We start from the raw sequence: 22910 nt of genomic DNA on the forward strand, positions 1-22910 counted from the left end.
AAACCCTCCCCAACAGCTCTAGCAAACACCCCCCCTCGGACATCGGTTCCAGTCCTGCCCAGGTGCAGACCGTCCGGTTTGTACTGGTCCCACCTCCCCCAGAACCGGTTCCAATGCCCCAGTAATTTGAACCCCTCCCTCTTGCACCATCTCCCGAGTCACGCATTCATCCTATCTATCCTGACATTCTCCGAGACGTCCTTGACCCTTGCACCAGGGAGGCAACATACCATCCTGGAGTCTCGATTGCGTCCGCAGAACCTCATGTCTATTCCTCTTACGATTGAGTCCCCTATCACTATAGCCCTGCCATTCTTCCTGCCCAGCTGCGCAGCAGAGCCAGCCACGGGGCCATGAACCTGGCTGCTGCTGCCTTTCCCTGGTGAGCCATCTCCCTCAACAGTATCCAAAGCTGTCTTTTGGTCACCCATTTTCTATCTCCCTCAGTACCCTTCACCTGCGGTGTGACCAACTCGCTAAACGTGCTATCCACGACGTCCTCAGCATAGCGGATGCTCCAAATTGAGTCCATCCACAGCGCCAGAGCCGTCAAGCGGTCTAACAGGAGCTCCCCCTCTCCCCCCCCAACCCTGGAATGGTTGTGAGTAACCCAATTTTAAATTACTGACTTTAAAAATAAATACAGAAAACTCTTTTCTAGCTATTTTTGAATGCAGTAGTCAGTTCCTTTTTGTATTTTTTGAAAAATTATATTCCAAATCTTTTGAAAATGTGAACATTGGACCCACCTTAAGTTGTGGAACCCATTTGACATGGCCAGATAGTGCTGTGGTCAGTTAGTGATGTGGTCAGTTTGCAAGCGAAACCTACTTCTCTCACACACTGTTTTTGAAGCTACTGCAAAAGATCACAAATTCAATTTGTGCTTAAAATTCTGCCATATTTTGCACTAGTTACATCAATTTTGGATGAGTCGCACCAATCAACAGTATAATTTAATGGAAACTCTGGGCCCAGTTCTAAATTTCTTTCTTAATATCTTAATATAAAAATATTTTTTTAACTGAATTCTCTAAATTTACCCAAATTGGTTAAGTCTATCCATATAATTCCTTCAGTGCAGAAGGAGGGCGATTTGGCCCATCACGGTCTGCACTGACCTTCCAAAAGACCACTCTACCTAGGTCCACTTCCTCCACCCTATCCCCGTAAACCCCTTTACTGATCATGGCCAATCCACCTAACCTGCACATCTTAGTCTAATTTTATCACATTTATTAGCACTAAAGGTAAAGCTCAAATAACATGGTGTTTTAAATTGCCAATAAAATATGACTTTAAAGGGACTTGTATGTTGTTGGATATCTGTTCAGAACGGTTTGGTCCAAAATAATGTTTATTCAAAAGAACAAAGAAAAGTACAGCTCAGGAACAGGCCCTTCGGCCCTCCAAGCCTGTGCTGATCATGATGCCCTGACTAAAAAAAAAACCTGTGCCCTTACTCAGTCCATATCCCTCCATTTCCTCCCTATTCATGTACTCATCCAGATGTCTCTTAAATGTTGCTAATTTGCTTCCACCACATCCTCTGGTCGGGCGCTCCAGGCACCCACCACACTCTGCATGAAATAATTACCTTGCATATCTCCCTAAAACTTTCCCCCCTCACCTTGAACCTGTGCCCCCTTGTAATTGACACTTCCACCCTGAGGAAAAACCTTTAAAAGAGCCACCCTGTCTGTGCCTCAGTTTTGTAGACCTCTATCAGATCTCCCCTCAGCCTCTGTCTTTGCAGTGAAAACAATCCTAGTTTATTCAACCTCCACATAGCCAACACCCTTGAGACCAGGCAACATCCTGGTGAACCTTCTTTGCACTCTCTCCAAAGCTTTCACGTCCTTCTGATAATGTGGTGACCAGAGCTGCACACGATACTCCAGTGCAGCCTAACCAAGGTTTTATATAGCTGCAACATGATTTCCTAGCTCCTGTACTCCAATATCCCGGCTGACGAAAGCAAGCATGCCATATGCCGCCGTACATTTTTTTAAAAATCTATATTCTCAAAAGAATTTTTGGCTTTATAAGGGTCCTTCCTGTTGATTCCCTTATTGCCCCATCTTTTATACGGCCGTTATCATTTTTGATCCATGGGTGATAATGGGCATGTATCCTTTAAGTCAAGCAGCAGAGATGAGGAATTCAAAAGTTAACAGGAGAAAACTCTGCTAGTTTGAACAGGAGCTTCAGACTTTTCTGTGCCAGAGAAAGAGATGGGGTGATACTCAGTTTAATTGATTGATTGGCTGGAGGTTAATGAATTGGCCCAAAAGGCCTGAGCAGGCAGTGATTGTATTCTGTCCTAGTGGAATGATTTTCAGAGTCCCAAGAAGCTCAGTTTGACTCCTGGAAGCACAGGGACAAGGATTCATTATCTCTCCTCCAGGTTTTCACCAGAAAGTCGGAGAGTGCTGTAAACTACAGAGGCCTGAATGAATCTACAGTAAAGCCTCGGATGGAAGTAGAGTTTGAAGAGGAATAAGGTGCTGGAAACAACCATCTGAAACAAAGACTCTTTTTCCCTTTTACTTATGGGGGCAAGTTAAAGTTAGGAATTAGATGATTAACCAGTTGCATTTGCTGCATACTCCTTTACAGTTCTTGTTATTAATTAAAATGTGTTGTGTTTACATTTACAAACCTGGTGACTAGTTATTGGGCAGCCAAGGGCAAAAAACGTCAGGTATTTTTCTAAGAATCATTGGTTAATTCACTTGTGTTGTGACTCTGGGTCCAGTGGGGTGAAAATTGACCGCACACTAGCCCAGGGTGTCATAACAGCACATATCCATGGTTGAAACATGAACCTTAATTCTGAAAAAGTTGTTTTTGTAATATTTAGTGTAGCACAGTGAAGCTGATCAGATCTGCTGGTAGCTCCAGTCTTCTTAAACCCTTTTATTTGATTTTTATTTGAAAGCTGTTACATCCTTGGTGAGATGTGCTGCGCTAAGTGGAGTGGAGCTTAATAAGACTGTATAGTAGAAAGCTTTGTTGTGTAAATTTGAGGATTTGTTTATCTTTAGTAATTTTAAATGTATTATATATACCTAGCAAAAAAATCTGTAGGCCATTACTAGATATTGTCAATCAATGTGGTTTGCACATTCATGGTGCACAGGGGTAGCTGCTCATGTAAAGTGCAGCTGCTTTCAAACAGATCCTATTTCCATTAGTGGGATGTACAAAACATGATTTTGGGGCTTTGAGAAAAAGGTCAATGTTGCCAGAGTTATTTGGAGAGGTAGGGGATACCCTTTTTGATAGGTCCAGTCTCAGGCCCTTTGGGTTTGGATTGGTAAAAGTAGCCATGAATGTGTGCAAATAGTGGCTAGACCCATTGTAACTGTCGAGGCATTTATGTCCCATTGGAACAGTCAAGCTGCCAAGACATTTAAATCTCCTGCTTTTAAATCTTTTTGAAAATGTCCACAGTTTAAAAAAATCAGTGTTTGCTATTTCACTGTGTCTATTGTCATAAACCCAAGGGCTAAAGCTATAGGGTTTAGGCTACACGACTGATATGATAAACCAACACAGTGGAGTCCACAGAAAGGTTGGAAATAGGAGGAGGCAATTCGGCCCTTCGAGCATACGTCGCCAATCATTATGATAATGGCTGAACATCCAACTCTAATAGCCTAATTCGGCCTTTCTCTCTCTTTCATCCCCCCCCTTCCCCAAATCCCTTGATCCCCTTCGTCCCAAGTGTTGTATCTAACTGCTTCTTGAAAACAGTGTTTTGGCCTCAACTGCTTTCTGTTGTGGCGAATTCCGCAGACTGACCACCCTGTGGATGAATAAATCTCCTCATCTCAGTCCTAAATGGTCAACCTTGTATCCTCAGACTGTGACCCATGATTCTGACCACCCCCACCATTGGGAACATCCTTCTCGCATCTACCCTGTCTAGTCCTGTTAGAATTTTGTAGGTTGCTGAGATTCCCCCTCATTCTTCAACACCAGCGAATACAATCCTAACTCACTCTATCTCTCCTCATACGGCAGTCCTGCTATCTCAGTAATAAGTCTGGTGAACCTTCTCTGCACTCCCTCTTTAGCAAGAACACCCTTCCTCAGATAAGGAGACCAAAACTGCACACACTATTCCAGGCATGGCATCACCAAGGCCCTATATAATTGGAGAAAGATATCTCTGCCCCTGTACTCTAATTCTCTCTCTATGAAGACCAACATACCATTGGCCGCCTTATACCTTCTCTGCACTCCCTCTAAAGCAAGAACACCCTTCCTCAAATAAGGAGACCAAAATTGCACACACTATTCCAGATATGGCCTTCTTTACTCCCTGCTGCACGTGCATGCTTCCCTTCAGCGACTGGTATACAAGGAACACCCAGGTTTCGTTGTACATTCCCTTCTCCTAATTTATGGCCATTCAGATAATCTGCTTCCTATTTTTGCTACCAAAGTGGATAACTCTACATTTATCCAAATTATACTGCATCTGCCATTCATTTGCCCACTCATTCAACTTGTCCAAATTACACTAAAGGATCCCTGCATCCTCCTCACAGCTCACTCCGCCTTGTGTCATCTACAAATTTGGAGATATATATTTAGTACCCTCATCTAAATCATGAATATATATTGTGAATAGCTGCGGTTTTGGCATCTGAAGTGTAATATTGAAACCACTTCTCGCCTTCCCATAAACCTTTTAAGTAACATGGAAAGCAGAATCTTTCCAACCTTTTAGCACTAATTTTGTTCCAGTGCATAAAGAGGGAGCCATGTATGCCCTTTGGGTGCTTTGTTCATGTTTCTTTTATTTAATGCTTACAAGAGATGACTTATGATTAAATAGATATCTTATTCTCTACACTACTTGTAATCATACTTAATGGGCAATATGAAAAGCAACCTTAAGTAACTATGGAAGGTAGCTAACTGCAGCTGGTTTGGATCCAAACATAGGAAATAAACGATTGGCTTGTGACTATCTCATCTTGAAATCATTTTAATATTTTCCAAAATAAACATATTCAACTGCTGTAGGTTTAATGCAGCAAATTATTAGATCTGAAATTTCAAACATTCAATTATTTAATTACTTTTCTCACTGATGAAAGTGCAGGATAAATGAAGTTCAGTTGGCAGAGTGGAACTTGATTTAGAAATAGCTCTGTTACCAGTTCCAGGCCATGAACTTTCTACTTCTCACCATGACTAAAGTCATCAGAGTCTGTATTTTCAATTAATTTTGAGCCCACATTTTAAAAAAGAGTACTTCTAGTTTGAAGTCCGTTTTGGTTATTTAATGAATACAGCATGATTCTTTTCATATATTTAAACTGTACAGAAACACTTCTAATCCATAACCTTTTCTTTAAATTAGCTCTACAGGGGGTATTCTAAATAGAAAACTGGCTTACTCCCTCGTACCTATGTCCTATGTGGGCATGAAATAGCTTTATTTCTTTTTTGTTTTAAAAAGCTTGATTTTGTTTGCCTGTGGGCTAGGATTAAGTTGGTGCTGGGAAGAGCAGAGCTCCAAGCTCCATGAGAATGGTAAAGCAACTTGCCCCACAGAATAGTACGAAGCTCATAAATTGATAACGTTTCATCCCACATTTCTTCGTTCGAACAGTTAATTAGGTAGGATCAATATGGCATGCATTTCTGAAGTATTCTCAGTGACCAGCAAGCCCGAGTTGTTGCTCCAGACTCAACTATATACCCTGGTTGCACTGTAATCAGAAGTGGGTTTCTGGGCTATTATTTTAGATTTCCTCCCCTCTAACCCAGAGTTATTGCAGCTCTATCTACCACCGCAATGTCTGAAGTCAGCTAACTCAGCATGGACAGGGGATTGATCTGGCAACTTTGGTACTGCTCGGTAATTCACTGAGTAAACATCCTGAATCATTTCGCGAGCACACCATTAAGCATTTCAAGAGCCTATTGACGGGTTTAGTAGCATCGTGTCTGTTTTACTGAACTAATAATCCAGGGAATATCAATCCTGCCATAGCAGTTCGAGAATTTGAATTCCGTTTCAAACCAATCTGGAATCAGAAGCTGATATCAATGAAGTGGCCTTGAAGCTACTGGATTGTCATTAAAAAAAAAACAATCACAAATATACTCTTGGAGAAGAAAATCTGCCATAGCTGTCTGGTCTTTGTGAATCCCATCACAAAATAAAGTGACACTTAATTGTCCTCAAGTGACCTTGCAAACAATTTGGGTAGGGCATCTGGACATTGACAATAAATGCCAATCGTATCCGAAGAATGAGCTTGAAATGATAACCATTTTTTGTTAATTTGAGTTGATAGATTGTTCCTATTTATTCTTTCCTAGATATGATTATCGTGAGATGTTGCACAATTCCACATTCTGTTTGGTTCCACGAGGCCGTAGACTGGGATCTTTCCGGTTTCTGGAGGCTTTACAGGTAATTGATAAAGGATACAGATGAAGTTATGCTTTTTTATAATTGTAAACTTAAAGTGAAAAATATGCAGCGCGATTGAAATCTTTCTTTGCTGCTTTGTAAGTGCTTTGGGATGTCTTGCCATTATGAAGGGGGCTATTGAAATGCAGGTCTGTCTTTATGCTCGGTGGAGATGCTCAAATACATTTGGGATTTCATGGAAGGTGGAGGTTAAGACCAATTCTAAACCTATTACACTTTACCTTTTTACCTGAACCAGCCTAAGTGTGCATAGCTTTTAGTGAGAAGTTGACCTAGAAGTTATTCTGCCTATCCCCACTCTACACAAAATAGTAATCTGATTAACCAGAGTATTCTCATGCATGAATAACTAAACCATGACCCTGTCATCTCACTATCTGGTCCTTAAACCCAAAAAATTCAGGACCAATGTATGGATTAATCCTGTTTGAAATTTATGGTTGATAAAGAACAATTATCTAATACTGCATCACTGATGAATAAATCTTAAATTAAAAGTGCATGTTCTGTTAGTTCCAATAACTTGTGATGCACATTAATGACAACATGGATTTAAACTCTATATGTGGCTGCTGTATTTTCTGATGCACATCCATGCAATTCATAAAAAACAAAAAGAATGGGCACTCTTACAAAGAATTGGATGGGTCTAGTTATGAGCTGCTTCCAAGTGAGGTCTGACCAGTGCATGAGAACACCTCAATGACCACTTTATATTCATATACAAATGTTCTGGCACCACAATTTCTTAATTATATTTGCTAATTTTTTGCATTAAGTAATTGAAATAATGATTAGCAAAAATAATTAAATTTAAAGTTTAGATTTCGTTCGGACCAGTTTTAAGTCTGGGTTGGAATGGATTTGATTTGACTTGTTGTCACTTGTACTGAGGTACAGTGAAAAGTATTGTTCTGCGTACAGTCCAGATGGATCGTTCCATACATGAGAAAAACATAGGACATGCATAAATACACGACGCAAATACACGGGCACCAGGTGAGCATATGGAGTGCAGTACTACTCAGCAGAGAAAATGCGTGAAGAGATCAGTTCAGTCCATAAGAGGGTCATTCAGGAGTCTGGTAACAACGGGGAAGAAGCTGTTTTTGAACCTGTTAGTGCGTATTCTCGGACTTTTGTATCTCTTGCCCGATGGAAGAAGTTGAAAGAGAGAATAACCCGGGTGGGAGGGGTCTTTGATTATGCTGCCCGCTTTCCCAAGGCAGCGGGAGGTGTGGACAGAGTCAGTGGATGGGATGTGAGTTTGGGTGATGGACTGGGCTGTGTTCACGACTGTAGCTTCTTATAGTCTTGGGTCGAGTAGTTATCATACCAGGCTGTGATGCAACCAGATAGAATGCTTTCTATGTAATGTGGATCATTGAAAAACAGTAAATAATTAACCTTAAACATTCCAAATCTTCCCACTGTTAACCAGAGTTAACCAGATCAGTTGGCTGCTTTGTGCCCATAAGGTACAGGTGCACTAAATACAGGCTTAGCAATTGAAAGGCACTAGACAAGCAAGAAAATCAATGGCGTTCCAGTTCTAATGATACAAAATCAGTACTGTACTGATGACTACCTTTCCAAGAGAATCCACTTTCTAGATTCTAGTTTATGATATGCTGAACTTCAGATGACATCATATGGTTTATGATGGCTATTTTTGTTTAACTCCTCTGAGTCCTTCCACTCCACTCCTATCTCCATTATAGATGTAAGCGCTGCTTCCTGTTCTTTTATCAAATAAATGGAAAGTGGAATACTGCATTGTTACAGATGCTTAGTATTAAACATTTAAATTATCAATGAGTCACAGAACTACAATAGGGTGTTCAACTAGCATGTCTGTTTTTTGGGTGAAATATCCTATGGCATTATTGAAAGAATATTAGCCAGTTCGTCCTATGTCTTGGCCAACATTTGTCACTAAACCAAAATCACGGACACAGATTAAGTGGTCATTTATCCCATTTGCTGTTTCTGAGGCCTTACTATGCCAAGTTGGGTGCCACATGTCCTTGTATAATAGTGATCGAACTTAAGTAATTAATTGACTGTGAAGCACTTGCTATGTTTTGTGGGTGTGAGAATGCGCAATATAAATGTACATTTTTCTTTCTTAGGCTGATAACTAAATATTATCAGAGCAATGAGTGCAGTAGTTAATGGGAAAGGAAAGCGTAAACATTGTTTTTCGCACCAATATATGGTATCATGCTACAGTTCTGAGTTTGAGCCAGAGATCTCCCATATCACAGTATTATTGCTGTTGAGAAGTGGAAGCTTCACTGCGGAAAACAAGAAAATCAGGAGTACTGCTTTTCAAACCAGCAGTTTGGATGTAAGATGCCTATGGATGGAGTAAGGCATATCGCCATATTTACTTACTCCTTCCCTTAAAAAATAGCAATGGTCAATATTCAGTTAGCTGACTAATAAAGCAAATAGAAACAGAACTTTATAAAACTTTAAATTATATAAAATAAGGCACACAATTCTATAACATGCACACCTATATCATTTTATATTTTGTCTAATTTTCTGTTTTGCCATGTTCCGTTTTCTTTCGCTTAGTTACGCAAATTATCTTTGCAATGGAAGTGATTGTTTAATGGATGCGTTTGATACTACTGTTACCTTATTTTTAACTGTTAACAAATTATCAAAGTGTTTACATTTTCAATATTATGTATCTTGTGACAAGATTTTTATTTTCTAATATCCTCTATAGTAGAGTATGCGTGTGTTTGGGGGTGCGTGAGTTGGGGGGGTGCGTGCGTTGGGGGGGTGCGTGCGTTGGGGGGGTGCGTGCGTTGGGGGGGTGTGTGCGTTGGGGGGGTGCGTGCGTTGGGGGTGTGTGTGAGTTGGGGGGGTGCGTGTGTTGGGATGCGTGTGTTGGGGGTGCGTGTGTTGGGGGTGCGCGTGTGTGTTGGGGGGGTGCGTGTGTGTTGGGGGGGTGCGTGTGTGTTGGGGGGGTGTGTGTGTGTTGGGGGGGTGCGTGTGTGTTGGGGGGGTGCGTGTGTGTTGGGGGGGGTGCGTGTGTGTTGGGGGGGTGCGTGTGTGTTGGGGGGGGTGCGTGTGTGTTGGGGGGGGTGCGTGTGTGTTGGGGGGGGTGCGTGTGTGTTGGGGGGGGTGCGTGTGTGTTGGGGGGGGTGCGTGTGTGTTGGGGGGGTGCGTGTGTGTTGGGGGGGTGCGTGTGTGTTGGGGGGGTGCGTGTGTGTTGGGGGGGTGCGTGTGTGTTGGGGGGGTGCGTGTGTGTTGGGGGGGTGCGTGTGTGTTGGGGGGGTGGGCGCGCGTGTGTTGGGGGGGTGGGCGCGCGTGTGTTGGGGGGGTGGGCGCGCGTGTGTTGGGTGGGGCGTGTGTGTTGGGGGGGGCTGTGTTGGGGTGTGTGTGGAGGGGGGGGGCGGCACAGTGGTGCAGTGGTTAGCTTCACGGCGCCAGGGTCGCAGGTTCGATTCCCGGCTTGGGTTGCTGTCTGTACGGAGTCTGCGCGTTCTCCTCGTGTCTGCGTGGGTTTCCTCCCATGGTCCAGGGATGTGCAGGTTGGGCGGATTGACCATGATAAATTGCCCCTTGGTGCCCAAAAAGGTTAGGTGGAGTTACTGGGGTATGGGGGTAGGGTGGAGGTGTGGGTTTATGTGGGCTGCTCTTTCCAAGGGCCAGTGCAGACTCGATGGGTCCAATGGCCTCCTGCACTGTAAATTCTCTGATTTTATACTTATTTTTTCTATATACAGCTCATAAAAGTTTGAGCTGCCATGTCCTGTGTTGCATTTTGGTTTTTTAAAAAGCAGCAGTAAAACAGTAGTTATACTTTGAATGGGATTAGGTTCAGTACTGTGGGAGAGCAAAGGGATTTGGGAAGCAATTCACAGAACATTAAAGGCAGCATCTCTAGTCTTTTTTATAAAGCTAATAGAATTCTAGATTTTATCTCCAGAGATACAGCGTATAAGAGATAATGGTGAGCTTTGTATATGACTTACTGTGGTACAGTATTCTGCAAGATGAATATTGAGGCGTCAGAGAAAGTACAACACAGACTTACTAAGAAATTTCCCAGTGAGAAAATATAAATACTTGAAAAATTGAACTATTTTTCATTAAAACAAGACAGATTATGCTGTAGGTCGTGTTTAAAATTCTGAAAGAATGGGACACAGTTAGATAGAAACACTGTTTTCAGTAGTTGAATATTCTAAAATAAGAGGCCATAGACACAAGATAAAATGTAAAGGAATACAGCACAGAGCATGAGAAACCATTTTAGACAGTTGAGATGGTGGACTTCACTCCTTGTTGGTGTTTAAGACAGAAAACAACATTGAAAAATGGAATCATTAGCTGAATTTAAAAAGAGAATGGAGGAATATGAGGCAGAGTAAGTGACCAACCTAAATGATGATGCAGACTGGCAGGACACAGTGACCTGTTTCCATGTTATTCCAAAGTGCTTTATTTCAGTCTTGATGGGTATAGTAGTGATTATGTTACTCTGTTAGTCATCAGAAGCCTGGACTAATAAGCCATAGAACGAGCCCCGTACCAACTTATTTGTCTCCGAGCTGCCTTCGGAAGTGTCGGAGCTGACCTGCAGAGGTTGTTCTTGGGATGACTTTGGGATAATTTATGGTGACCTTAAGAGCAATGCCTACATCCCAAGAATGGTATTCATCTTTAATGTTGTGAATTGTTTTAATGTTCAAGCATAAATCTGTCTCCCATATTTTGTTCTCCAGAAGAGGAAGACAAACTTTCTCACAATGAATATGGAGAATAAGGTTATTAATGTACTAGACAGGGTGCTTTATCAAAATGTTCCCAGCCTAAAATCTGAGAGAATCATAGAGCCCCCACAGTGCAAAAGGAGACCATTTGGCCCATCGAGTCTGCACCAACCCTATGAAAGAGCACCATACGTAGACCCACTCCCCCACCCTATCCCCGTAACCCCACCTAGCCTGCACATCTTTGGACATTAAGGAGCAATTTGTAGCATGGTCAATCCACCTACCCTGCCCATATTTGGACTGTGGGAAGAAGCTGGAGCACCCAGAGGAAACCCACGCAGACATGGAAAACGTATCAAGGCTGGTATGAAATCTTGGTCCCTGGCACTGTGCAGCAGCAGTGCTAACCAGTGTGCCATGAATGTTTCTTACATTTTGCATGCTTATAAATGACATTTTTATCTTCTGATCAATATTTGTGCAATTTCCATTGTAACTATCACAGGCTGCGTGTATTCCAGTGATGTTGAGTAATGGATGGCAACTGCCATTTTCAGAAGTCATTGAATGGAACCAAGCTATTGTCGTTGGAGATGAAAGGTTGTTACTACAGGTAGGAGAGCTGTATTGTAGCAAAATGGATTTAGTTCAGTAATCACTCATTATTTTGAGGTCAATATTAAACTGTTTTGAAGAGGTTTCTCTTTTGAAGAGTGGGGATTGGAGATTGTAAGTGAATGGTACAGAATTGCCAGGCTTTTATTTACATCGTCTGTGATTGTATAACCCCGGCTAAAGACCGCTATAATAGCAAAATGTTAAATTCAAAAGGCCCATGGCATGTTCTCCAGTTTCACAATGATAGTGTTGGGGTCCATGTCTGCTCCATGTTTTAGGAACCCTACAATTGCCCTTAATGTCTCCAGGTCAAAAGAAGAAAATCTTCCGGATGTGGCAGGAAGAATTGGGGATATATACAAGTGGTTGGGGGAGCAGGGAGGCCAGCGGGTGGTGAAGGTTGATAGATCTACCATGCAGTTTTAGTAGCACTTTGCGATTACTAGAATTCAGTAGAAATTGAAGTTAAAACTTCTCGGATGCAAATAACAATTGTTTTATTTGTCTTCTATTGATTACAATTGAAAGTCGTTTAAAAGGCAATTCGTAGACAATTGAAAACTTTCAAAGAATCACAGAAATGATTTTCTTGCTTAGGCAAACAGCTCACAATAGCTTTTAGAAGTCAAAGTCTAAAAATGAAATATGAAGACAGGGAGACAGTGAATAGTTCAGATCAAAGTATAGATGATTCATGAATAAAGATGGCCGTACGGACCCTCACGGTTATACAAAATCACATCAGTCTTTAGCCATCTACACCTCTAAGTCATCCTAATAGGTTTGGGTTAGAATCAAATGGGTTTGATTTGACGGTTAGCTGTCAATCTTGAATTTGCAACATTAGTTTTAATTGTTTTGTGTCTACATACTTGCGTATGTTAAGGAATGCGATATTGTGCTGTTATCGCGACCAGCTTGAACTGGTCTTTTGCTGACTTAGCTGTTATAACAATAGAGCCTTCATGTTACTGTGTCGTTGCTATGCTGTTGCTATGGAGCCTGCCCTGTCCTTGGACACTGCCTTGAAAAATGTATTCATTAGTTCAGTTAAAGTGTTTGTTTTAATCTCTTCTCTACTGCTTTTGCATGTATCAGGTTCTTTTGTGTTTCTGTTTTTATGTTGTACAGTCTTGCTAGAATAATGGAAATTAGAAAAGTGAATTATGCTGCGTTGTGCTGTTTTGTAAGCTGTATGTTTTGAGATGACCTGAGGTTATGAGAGTGTTGAAATCCTTAATTTAAAATGGGTAAAACTGAGGCTTAATATTTACCCTAAATAGCTATCTTTTACCTATCAGGTGTATTAGGAAATAGTTGACTTCTACAGTCCCCGCTTTTGATAAATCGAAAGATTAAGTCAGCAAAAGATTAAGTCAGCAAAAGACCAGTTCAAGCTGGTCGCAGTAACAGCACAATATCGCATTCCTTAACATACACAAGTATGTAGACACAAAACAATTAAAACTAATGTTGCAAATTCAAGATTGACAGCTAACCGTCAAATCAAACTCATTCGATTCTAACCCAAACCAATTAGGATGACTTAGAGGTGTAGATAGATGGCTAAAGACTGATATGATTTTGTATAACCGTGCAGGTCCATACGGCCATCTTTATTCATGAATCATCTATACTTTGATCTGAACTATTCACTGTCTCCCTGTCTTCATATTTCATTTTCAGACTTTGACTTCTAAAAGCTATTGCGTGCTGTTTGCCAAAGCAAGAAAATCATTTCTGTGATTCTTTGAAAGTTTTCAATTGCCTACGAATTGCCTTTTAAATGACTTTCAATTGTAATCAATAGAAGACAAATAAAACCATTCTTATTTGCACCTGAGAAGTTTTAACTTAAATTTCTACTAAGTTCTAGTAATCGCAAAGTGCTACTAAAACCCCGCATGGTAGATCTATCAACTTGGCGTAGTCGGCAGGATAAGCGATCGTGTGTACATTTATAAGCTGTGTTAACATCTACATAATTAGGTACAAACAAGATCAAGGAGAAATGGGAAGCGGATGTATCAAGTGAGGCACTACGTAGGGTAAACGGGACCTCCTCTTTTCAAGGACGAGTCTGATACAGTTTAAGGTGGTGCACAGGGTGCATATGACTCGGGCGAGAATGAGTGGGTTCTTTCAGGGGGTAACAGATGAGTGTGAGAGGTTGGGTGGGGGCTAGCAAATCACATGCACATGTTTTGGGGTTGCAAAAAAATTGGGAAGATTCTGGGCGGGCGTGTTCACGGTCTTGGCCAGGATAGTGGAGGAGGAGGTGGAACCATTCGTGGCGATATTTCGGGTTTCAGAAAAGCCAGAGCTCATGGAGGGGAGGAAGGCCGATGTCTTGGCCTTCACCTCTCTGATTGCACGGCGGAGAATTTTGCTGGAGTGGCAGTCGACATCGCCACTGGGGGTAGCGACTTGGTTGGGTGACCTGTACGACTTGCTGCGATTAGAGAAGATAAAGTATGAGTTAAGGGGCTCTTCAGGAGGGTTTGAGGAAAGGTGGGGGATGTTTGTGACCGTGTTTGAGGGGCTGTTTGTCGCGGGGGAGGGGGGTGAAAAAGGGGGAAAATCTGTACAGACTGTATAGTTGATTGTTGGGAAGTACGTTTCCCAGGGTGTTTATTCGCTGTCACCTGTTTTGATACATGTTTATAATAAAATATATATTTTTTAAATGGGATACGCTCCCGGTCTCCCTGGTGGGGGGTATGTAGACGATCAAAATGAACGTACTGCCGAGGTTCCTCTTCCTGTTCAGATCCATACCGATCTTCATCCCCAAGCCTTCCACAGCATTGTTTAAATGATCATGGCATTTGTGTGTGGGGTGGTAAGAATCCAAGAATCCCCAAATCAACACTACAAAGGAGAAAAGTTATGGGAAGTCTGGCACTGCCAAATCTACAATACTACCACTGGGCAGCCACGACCAAGAAAGTGAGGGGATGGATACGTGAACCCACCTTCCTGCAAGGAAATGACCCTCCGGGCCCTCGCCACGGCAGTGCTCCCATGCTCCCCGACGAAATACACATCCTGCCCAGTGGTGGTAGACACACTAAAGACATAGAACCAGATAGGCAACATTTTGGTTTAATCGAAATGTCCCGCATGCCCCTCCCCTCTGCGGAAACCACAAATTCCCACCAGCCATGCTCAACGCCACTTTTTAAAAATGGAGACAGGACAGGGGGACAGTTAGGAACTTTTACAAGGGGAACAGACCAGCGGCACTGACCGAACTGACTGAAGACCTGGAACTACTGACAGGACAGGAACTTGGGCACCTTCAAATCAAGCACTTTCTCCGCAAGGTGACAGTAGGATACCCCAGGTCCCCAAGGACACGCTATTAGAGGAACTGATAAACACGTCCATTAAGGAAGGGGGGAATTGAGGAAACATCGATGGATGGTTACTGGACAGGGCAAGACTACCACTGGATGAAGCCGGACAAAATGGGAGGATGAACTGGGGACGGAAGTGGGTTGGGGGACTCCTGAGCAAAGCACTGAGTAGGGCCAACTCCACCTCCTCTTGCGCAAGCTCAGCCTCATGCAGTTTAAAGTGGTGCACAGACGCACCTGACCAGAACCTGAATGAACAGGTTCTTTCCAGAGGAGAAAGATAAATGTGTATGGTGCCAGGGAGGCCCGGCCAACCATGCCCACATGTTGTGGGCTTGCCAGATTGTATGGTTCTGGACAGCCTTCTTCGAGGCAATGTCCAAGGTTGTGGGGATGAGGGTGAAGCTGTGCCGGAGAGTGGCAGTCTTCGTGGTTCGTGGTTTCAGAACAGCCAGAGCCATACATGGGGAAAGGGGCCGACACCCTTGCTCTGGCTTCCCTAATCGCACACTGGAGAATCCTGCTCGGCTTACGATCAACATCACCGCCCACAGCTGCAGACTGGCTGACAGACCTGGCGGAATTTCTCCATCTGGAGAAGATCGAATACACCATCCGACAGCTTCCACAAAGCATGGGGGCAATTCGCTGGCCTGTTCCAAGACCTGTTTGTGCGACTAGGGAAAGAGGGGGAAACTGGGGAGAGCAGACAAGAACACAAAATAGAAAGAGGGAAGGAGTGAGGAAACTTGGGGGAGCCACAGGGAGAAGCATGGGAGGGGAGGGAGAGGAGAGGGAGCAGGAAGCCCACCCCCCACAAACCCACAAGGTCTGCAACGAAAACCACAGAAGGGGGGAGGGGGAAAGAACAGGAGCTCAGCGATAGAACACCCATGGCGGGGAGGGGTTTACCAAGGAGGGGACAGGGATGGGGGAGAAGATATACCAAGAAAGATGCATGCAAATAAGAAACTGTATAAATTGTAAATATCGGACACAAGTTTCACTCTAAAATTGACAAATGCCAATAAAAACATTTTTTTAATAAAAGATTATGCTTGACCAACCTAATTGAGAAAGTTTCCATCAGATGGATAACAAACCACCGACCATTAAGACCCTTGAACTTTTAAGATTAATACAAACCCATGTATCTAGATTTTTTAGAAAGCCCTTTATAAAGCACCACATAGGAGCCTCCTGGTGAAGTTTAAGTGATATGATGTTATGCAAAAGAAAAAAATTGATTTTAAAAACTGGTGAAAAGCAATGAAACTGAGTAGGAAGTGAATTCATTTTTTCAGTGTGGTTGGAAGTGGGTATTGATACTCCTCAGATTTGTTCGCACTATGATCTACCAGGACCACACTACTGACCTCATTATGGCCTTCGTCCTAAGTGAGGGGACAGTGGCATCAAGGCAACATTTGATCAAGTGAGGTATCGAGAAATCCAAACAAAAACGGTGGGAAACCTCACTAATCTGAGTCATCCTAGCACAAAGGAACATAGCTGTGGTTGTTGCCGACAACTTGTTCCCAGACATGGCTGCAGGAATTCCTTAGGGAGTGACCTAGACCCAATTATCTTCAGCTGCTTCATCAATGATCTTCCCTTGATAGTGAGTCAGAAATGGGAAGTTCTTTGATTGCTCAAATTGAGTACCATTTACAGCAATCCATGCCTACATGCAGCAACACCTGGGCAACATTCAGACTTGGGCTAATGTGACAAATATCATTGCACCACCCGAGTACCAGGAAATTACCATCTTCAGCAAGATGTAATCTAACCTTGACATTAACTAGCATTACCGTTGCAGAATTCCCCACTATCAACATTTTAAGAGTTACCATTGACCAGAAACTCAACTGGATCAGCCATTTAATACTGTGGCTGTTAAGTTCAGAGACTCGGGGTTCACTTCCTGACTCCCCAAAGCCTGTCCACCATCTACAAAGCACAAGTCAGGAGCATGTTTGAATACTATCCACTTGGATAAGTGGAGCTAAACAATTCAAAAAGCTCGGCATAATCCAAGACGAGCAGCCCACTTGATTTGCACTGCGTTCACTCCCTTCGCCGCTGGCACACAAAGACAGCAGTATGTACCCCCTGCAATATCCACTGCAGCAACTTGCCACGGCTCCTTTGTTAGCGCCTTCCTAACCCATGACCTCTACCACCCAAAACAACAAGGGCAGCAGATACATGGGAACACCATCACCTGCAGGTTTCTCTACAAGTCACAGGCGCCATTCTGGCGTGGAGCTATATAGCCACTCCTGGAGTCAAAGTCTTGACACCCCTTCCCTAATGGGCATACTGATTCAAAGAGTTTAACAGTTCAAGATGGTGGCTCACCACTACCTTACCACTAGCAGCAATTAGGAAGACGCTTGTCTGGCCAGTGATGCTCCTACCTATGAATTAATAAAAAGCACTGTAATGATTTTAATATAAAACCAGATTTGCAAAACAGCACTAAAATAGGAGACGCGGTAAATAAATAACCAAAGAGAACGATACAGAACATTGATATGATGATGAAATGTGCAAAAACATAGGTGTAGAATATTGGATTTTGTGGCAGAGCAGAGGGAGTTGGGGTTTGTGTTCACAAAACATTAGTTCAAATGGTTAAAAAGAAGAAACCAGCTGATGAAATACTGGGGTTTTATCGCAAGTAATATAAAACTTAAAAGTTAAACTGGAATGGCAAATGTATATAAAACCATAATGAGATCACCCTGTGTGGAGTTTTGAACTCCACATTGTTGAGGGGAATTTATACAGCTATTCAATTATAGTATTTTATCCTCGCACTCATGAGAGACCAGATAAAGACTCTTGCAGTTATGAACAAACCCTTTATATCTCTAACTGGGCTAATGCTGTTCCAAACTGGTACGCCAGAGTGCACAGGTTCAAGAATTGTAGAGGCAAAGATTCGGTGACAAGAAATTAGCATATACCAATCATTTGTTAATAGTTATCTATATCCAATCACGACTATCAATTAGATTTACATCGTGCATAGTATATGAGAACAGTTAACCAATTGCAACAAGTGCATGCTTAATTATAATATCCAATCAGTGCAATGATACGTACTTGCTGTCTCTTGGTGTTTATCACCGGCTCTCCATTAACAAGAATGTGGGTATCGATCACCTGCTTGTCTGACTCTTCTAACTTACCCATTTCCCAAGGTAAAAAATCCACTGCAATAACAATTTTCTTCCTTCCTGACACCAGCACAAATGGTGAAAAGATCCCGCATTGTTATCGCAATCATTGAGGATCACCATATGTGATCTCTCTTTTTCTGGACCCCATCACCAGCAAGATGTACCCTTGGAGTGTTTTCTTTACAGCTCTCAACTTCAGCTCAAAGCTTGTGTGACACAGCTCAAGTTTAACCCCTTCACTGCTGAGAACTGAAGTTTCAAATTAATTTTGATATATTTTTTCCCTAATCAACATCATCCGAAGGATGTTACATTAGTAAAGAGTACCGTGCAGATTCACTAGGGTGCTACCTTGTATCAGTAAATACAAAAACATGAAAAATTGAGGCTATTTTTGTCAAAACAGAAAATATTGAAGAGTAATTTGATCTATATTTTAAATTATGAAGGGTTGGCATATGCTAGATAGCAATAAGCTGTTTCTAATGGTACTCGGGGTTTGGATCACGAATAAAGGGATATTAATACAAGGTTAAATGTAAAAGATTTAGAACAAGAGTAGTAGAAGTAAGTTGTAATGCTGTGGAATGCACCACTAGATTTACTGATTGAAGGACAGACATTGTCAATGATTAAGAGCAGTTAGATGGTTGAAAGAGTGAGAGATAAAAGGATGTGGGAACGTTAGGTACTTGGAATTAGGACTACTGCTCGTGTACAAACACAAGTATGTACTGGGGATGAAATCGCTTGATTCCTAAATGCAATTTCTGTGTACACTGGGGTGGATTTAATTTGCTGTATAGCTGGCCTTCATTGTCAAACATATAGCACTTGGGCTACAGTATAACTGAATACTGATTTTAGTTCAGAATCAAATATGAGCATAGTATGGTAGTCACAGCTATTTCTCCCCTATCCCTGTCCCATTATTCCCCTCTCAGTGCATGGCTAGGGCCATGCTTTGTTAGTGCAAACGTGGAATACTTTACTGCTATTAATGGCATAGGATGGCTTCTCCCAAAGTTTTCCTGCTGTTTTCTTTTGGGTTTGAAGTACTTTTGTGATTCTGCTGGGTATGTTAAAATGGTTCAGATTTGTATTGAGAATTGTGCAAATAAGTCATCATATTGCCATTGCACTGATGTAACGAGAGTCACAATGTAGTATGATGTCTGCAAATTGTAATTGCTTCAGACATTATCAGTGCTGAATGTTTGTCTGGTGTGTCTTTTATAGTTTTCAATCCTGTTTTAGGACTTGAAAATTTCTCAGAACTTATGAAATATTTGAATTAAAAACTGTTCCATTGCAGCTTCAACACCATCTACCTGGCAATGTGAACATTTGCCCAGGTCTGTCATGTACACACAAAGCAGAACAAATCCAACCTGGCCATTGCCACTCCATCAGCACACTGTCAATCATCAGTAACGTGATGGAAGGGGTCATCAACAGTGCCATCAAGCAGTACTTGCTTAGCACTAACCTGCTCATTGACGATCAATTTGGGTTTCACCAGGGCCACTCCTCATCTGACCTCATTACAGCCTTGGTTCAAGCACAGACAAGAGTTAAACTCCAGAGGTGAGAGCGACTGCCCGTGGCATCAAAGAGCCCTAGCAAAATGGAAGACCATGGGAATCGATATGAGGGAGGGGGAGCAAGCATTCCGCTGGTTGGACTCATACCTAGCACAAAGGAAGAGGGTTGTGTTTGTTGCAGGCCAATCATCAGTTCCAGGACATCACTGCAAGAGTTCTTCTAGGTAGTGTCCTAGGCCTAACCACCTTGATAACTTCTTCATCAATGACCTTCCTTCCATCATAAGATCAGAAATGGGGATGATTGCTGATAGATTGCACAGAATTCAACCATCTGCGACTCCTCAGATACTGAGGCAGTCCATGATAAAATGCAGCAAAACCGTGACAATATCCAGGCACGTGCTGCCAAATGGGAAGTAACTTTCATGCCACACAAGTACCAGGCAATAACCATATCGAACAAGAGCAAATATAGCCATTGGCTCTTGACATTCAATGGCATTATCATCGCTGAATCATAGAATCCCTAAAGTGCAGAAGAGGGCTATTTGGCCCATCAGGTCTGCACCGAGCCTTTGAAAGACAATCCTTCCGAGGCCCAATCCCCTGACCAATTCTAGCGGCCCTGACCTTGGGGCAATTTAGCACCCTGGGGCAATTTAGCATGGCCAATCCACCTAACCTGCACATCTTTGAACTGTAGGAAGAAACCCACACAGACACTGGAAGAATGTGCAAATTCCAAACATGTAGCCACCTGAGGTCGAGATTGAACCCGGGTCCCTGGTGCTGTGAGGCAGCACAATCGGAGGCAGGAGAGAGAGCAAACCTGGTGGGAACAGTTGATTGGAGCGGCGGGAATAGAGCAACGCAGCGAGGGCCAGATGCACAGAGCACCGGAGGCCAGATAGAGAGTGAACCTAGTGGGGAGCAGCTAATCGGAGCGGCAGGAAAACTTAATAGAACAGCGCAGCAAAACTTCACTGAATCCAGAGGTGGAGCTCCTGTGGTGATGTCAGGATTCAGAAAGTGACATGGGGCATGAGGAAGCAGCTGATTCGGTCAATGGGGGCAGGTGCAGACCAAGGTCGGAGAGCTGGGGCATTAATTGCAGTAACACTATCAGTATAGAGGGAACACATCGTGAGATATCATAGGTAAGTGACTGATAGTTGAGTCTTTCTCCTACCTTTCTGACATTGGAAGTGAAGGCTAGGTAGGGAAACAGCAATTGCGGGAAGTAAAGATTAGTAGTATAAGTAAAAACAAATTTAAATTCTAATTATATAAAATAGGGATGCAAGACCAGTTGATGTGTTGTACCTGCAACATGTGGGAGCTGGTGGACCCCATTGTGGTTCATAACAACCACGTCTGTACCAAATGTTGGTTGCTTGAGGAACTTCGGCTCAAGAGTTAGTAGCTGGGCTCTGAGCTTCAGACATCACGTCACATCAGGGAGGGGGAAGAATTACAGTATTTCAGGATGCAGTCTCACCCCTTAGATTAACTACCTTAAATTCTGTCATTGGTCAGGGACAGGAAGGTGTAACTGCAAGTGGTCCGGGGAATAGACCATGTTCTCTGTAGCCAGGACCCAGAGTCTCGAAGGTTTGTCTGCCGGGCACCAGGGTTCGGGACATCTGCTCTGGGCTACAGAGGAGTTTTCAGTGGGAGGGATCCAGTGGCCATGGTCCAGAGAGGGGAACCAGGGGGGGGGGGGGGGGGGGAGAGAACGACGACGAGGGAACACGAACTGGAAGGAGAGCACAGGAAATGACAACGACCGTGACAAACTCAGCAACCGACTGTAAGAAAGCGCAGGAGGAAGAAACGACGAACAGCTGAAGCAGAGGCAAATGCACAACAACAACAGCGAAAACCAACCGGGAGAAGCAAGCAAACCCCCCCCCCCAGATCTATTCTGTATTACTTGTGTTGAATGTACTCTTTGTTTAAAAAAAACAGAAGAAAAAGAAAGGGGGGGGGGCCACAAGACATGTATACAGGCGTACTGCAATTGTCTCTCCAGTACCTCAATGTATCGACACTGGGGCTGGTTTAGCACAGTGGGCTAAACAACTGGCTTGTAATGCAGAACAAGGCCAGTAGCGCCGGTTCAATTCCCATACCATCCTCCCCGAACCGGCGCCGGAATGTGGCGACTCGGGGCTTTTCACAATAACTTCATTGAAGCCTACTTGTGACAATAAGCTATTATTATTAACATTTCCCCAGTTTTTACCTCCCCACACCTTGGTTTTTTTACTTTTTATTTACGTGATTTTGCTAATTATATAGCGTTTCATCATAGAATTTACAGTGCAGAAGGAGGCCATTCGGCCCATCGAGTCTGCACCGGCTCTTGGAAAGAGCGCCCTACCCAAGGTCAACACCGCCACCCTATCCCCATAACCCAGTAACCCCACCCAACACTAAGGGCAATTTTGGACACTAAGGGCAATTTATCATGGCCAATCCACCTAACCTGCACATCTTTGGACTGTGGGAGGAAACCGGAGCACCCGGAGGAAACCCACGCAGACACGGGGAGGATGTGCAGACTCCGCACAGACAGTGACCCAAGCCGGAATCGAACCTGGGACCCTGGAGCTGTGAAGCAATTGTGCTATCCACAAGGCCACCGTGCTGCCCGTAGCCCGTTGTTGTATTATCATTTTTCTCTTTGTGTACACCTGTAAATATATTATGTTCGAAAAACCCAATAAAAAACATTTATTTTAAAAAACCATTTCAGAGTATATAATGTTCCAAAAGAACAGGCCAAAGGGGAAAGGAGATGGGTAGCGTTGTTAATCAAGGAAGGTTTCAGAACAATGCTGAGTCGTGATATAAAGGATAGTGATATAGAATCGGTTTGGGTTGAAATCATGAGTAGCAGGGGAAGGAAGACGAGGATGTGAGTAATCTATAGATCCACAATATGTGACGCCTGGGACTTCCGGTTGCGGCCATGCCTGGATAGGTCGCAC

At 43.1% G+C, this 22910-nt stretch overlaps 1 protein-coding gene across 1 annotated transcript in view; it reads left to right on the forward strand.

Annotated features, from left to right (window-relative positions):
• LOC140385344 (exostosin-1-like) overlaps positions 1-22910 on the forward strand; it is a 299358-nt gene that overhangs the window by 180313 nt on the left and 96135 nt on the right. Inside the window, exons 2-3 of the mRNA XM_072467409.1 lie at positions 6349-6442; positions 11708-11815. Of these exons, the coding sequence (XP_072323510.1) occupies positions 6349-6442; positions 11708-11815 (202 nt within the window). The remainder of the gene's footprint in view (positions 1-6348; positions 6443-11707; positions 11816-22910) is intronic.

The sequence above is a fragment of the Scyliorhinus torazame genome, chromosome 11, assembly GCF_047496885.1.
Source record: "Scyliorhinus torazame isolate Kashiwa2021f chromosome 11, sScyTor2.1, whole genome shotgun sequence".
Classification (NCBI taxonomy): Eukaryota; Metazoa; Chordata; class Chondrichthyes; order Carcharhiniformes; family Scyliorhinidae; genus Scyliorhinus; species Scyliorhinus torazame.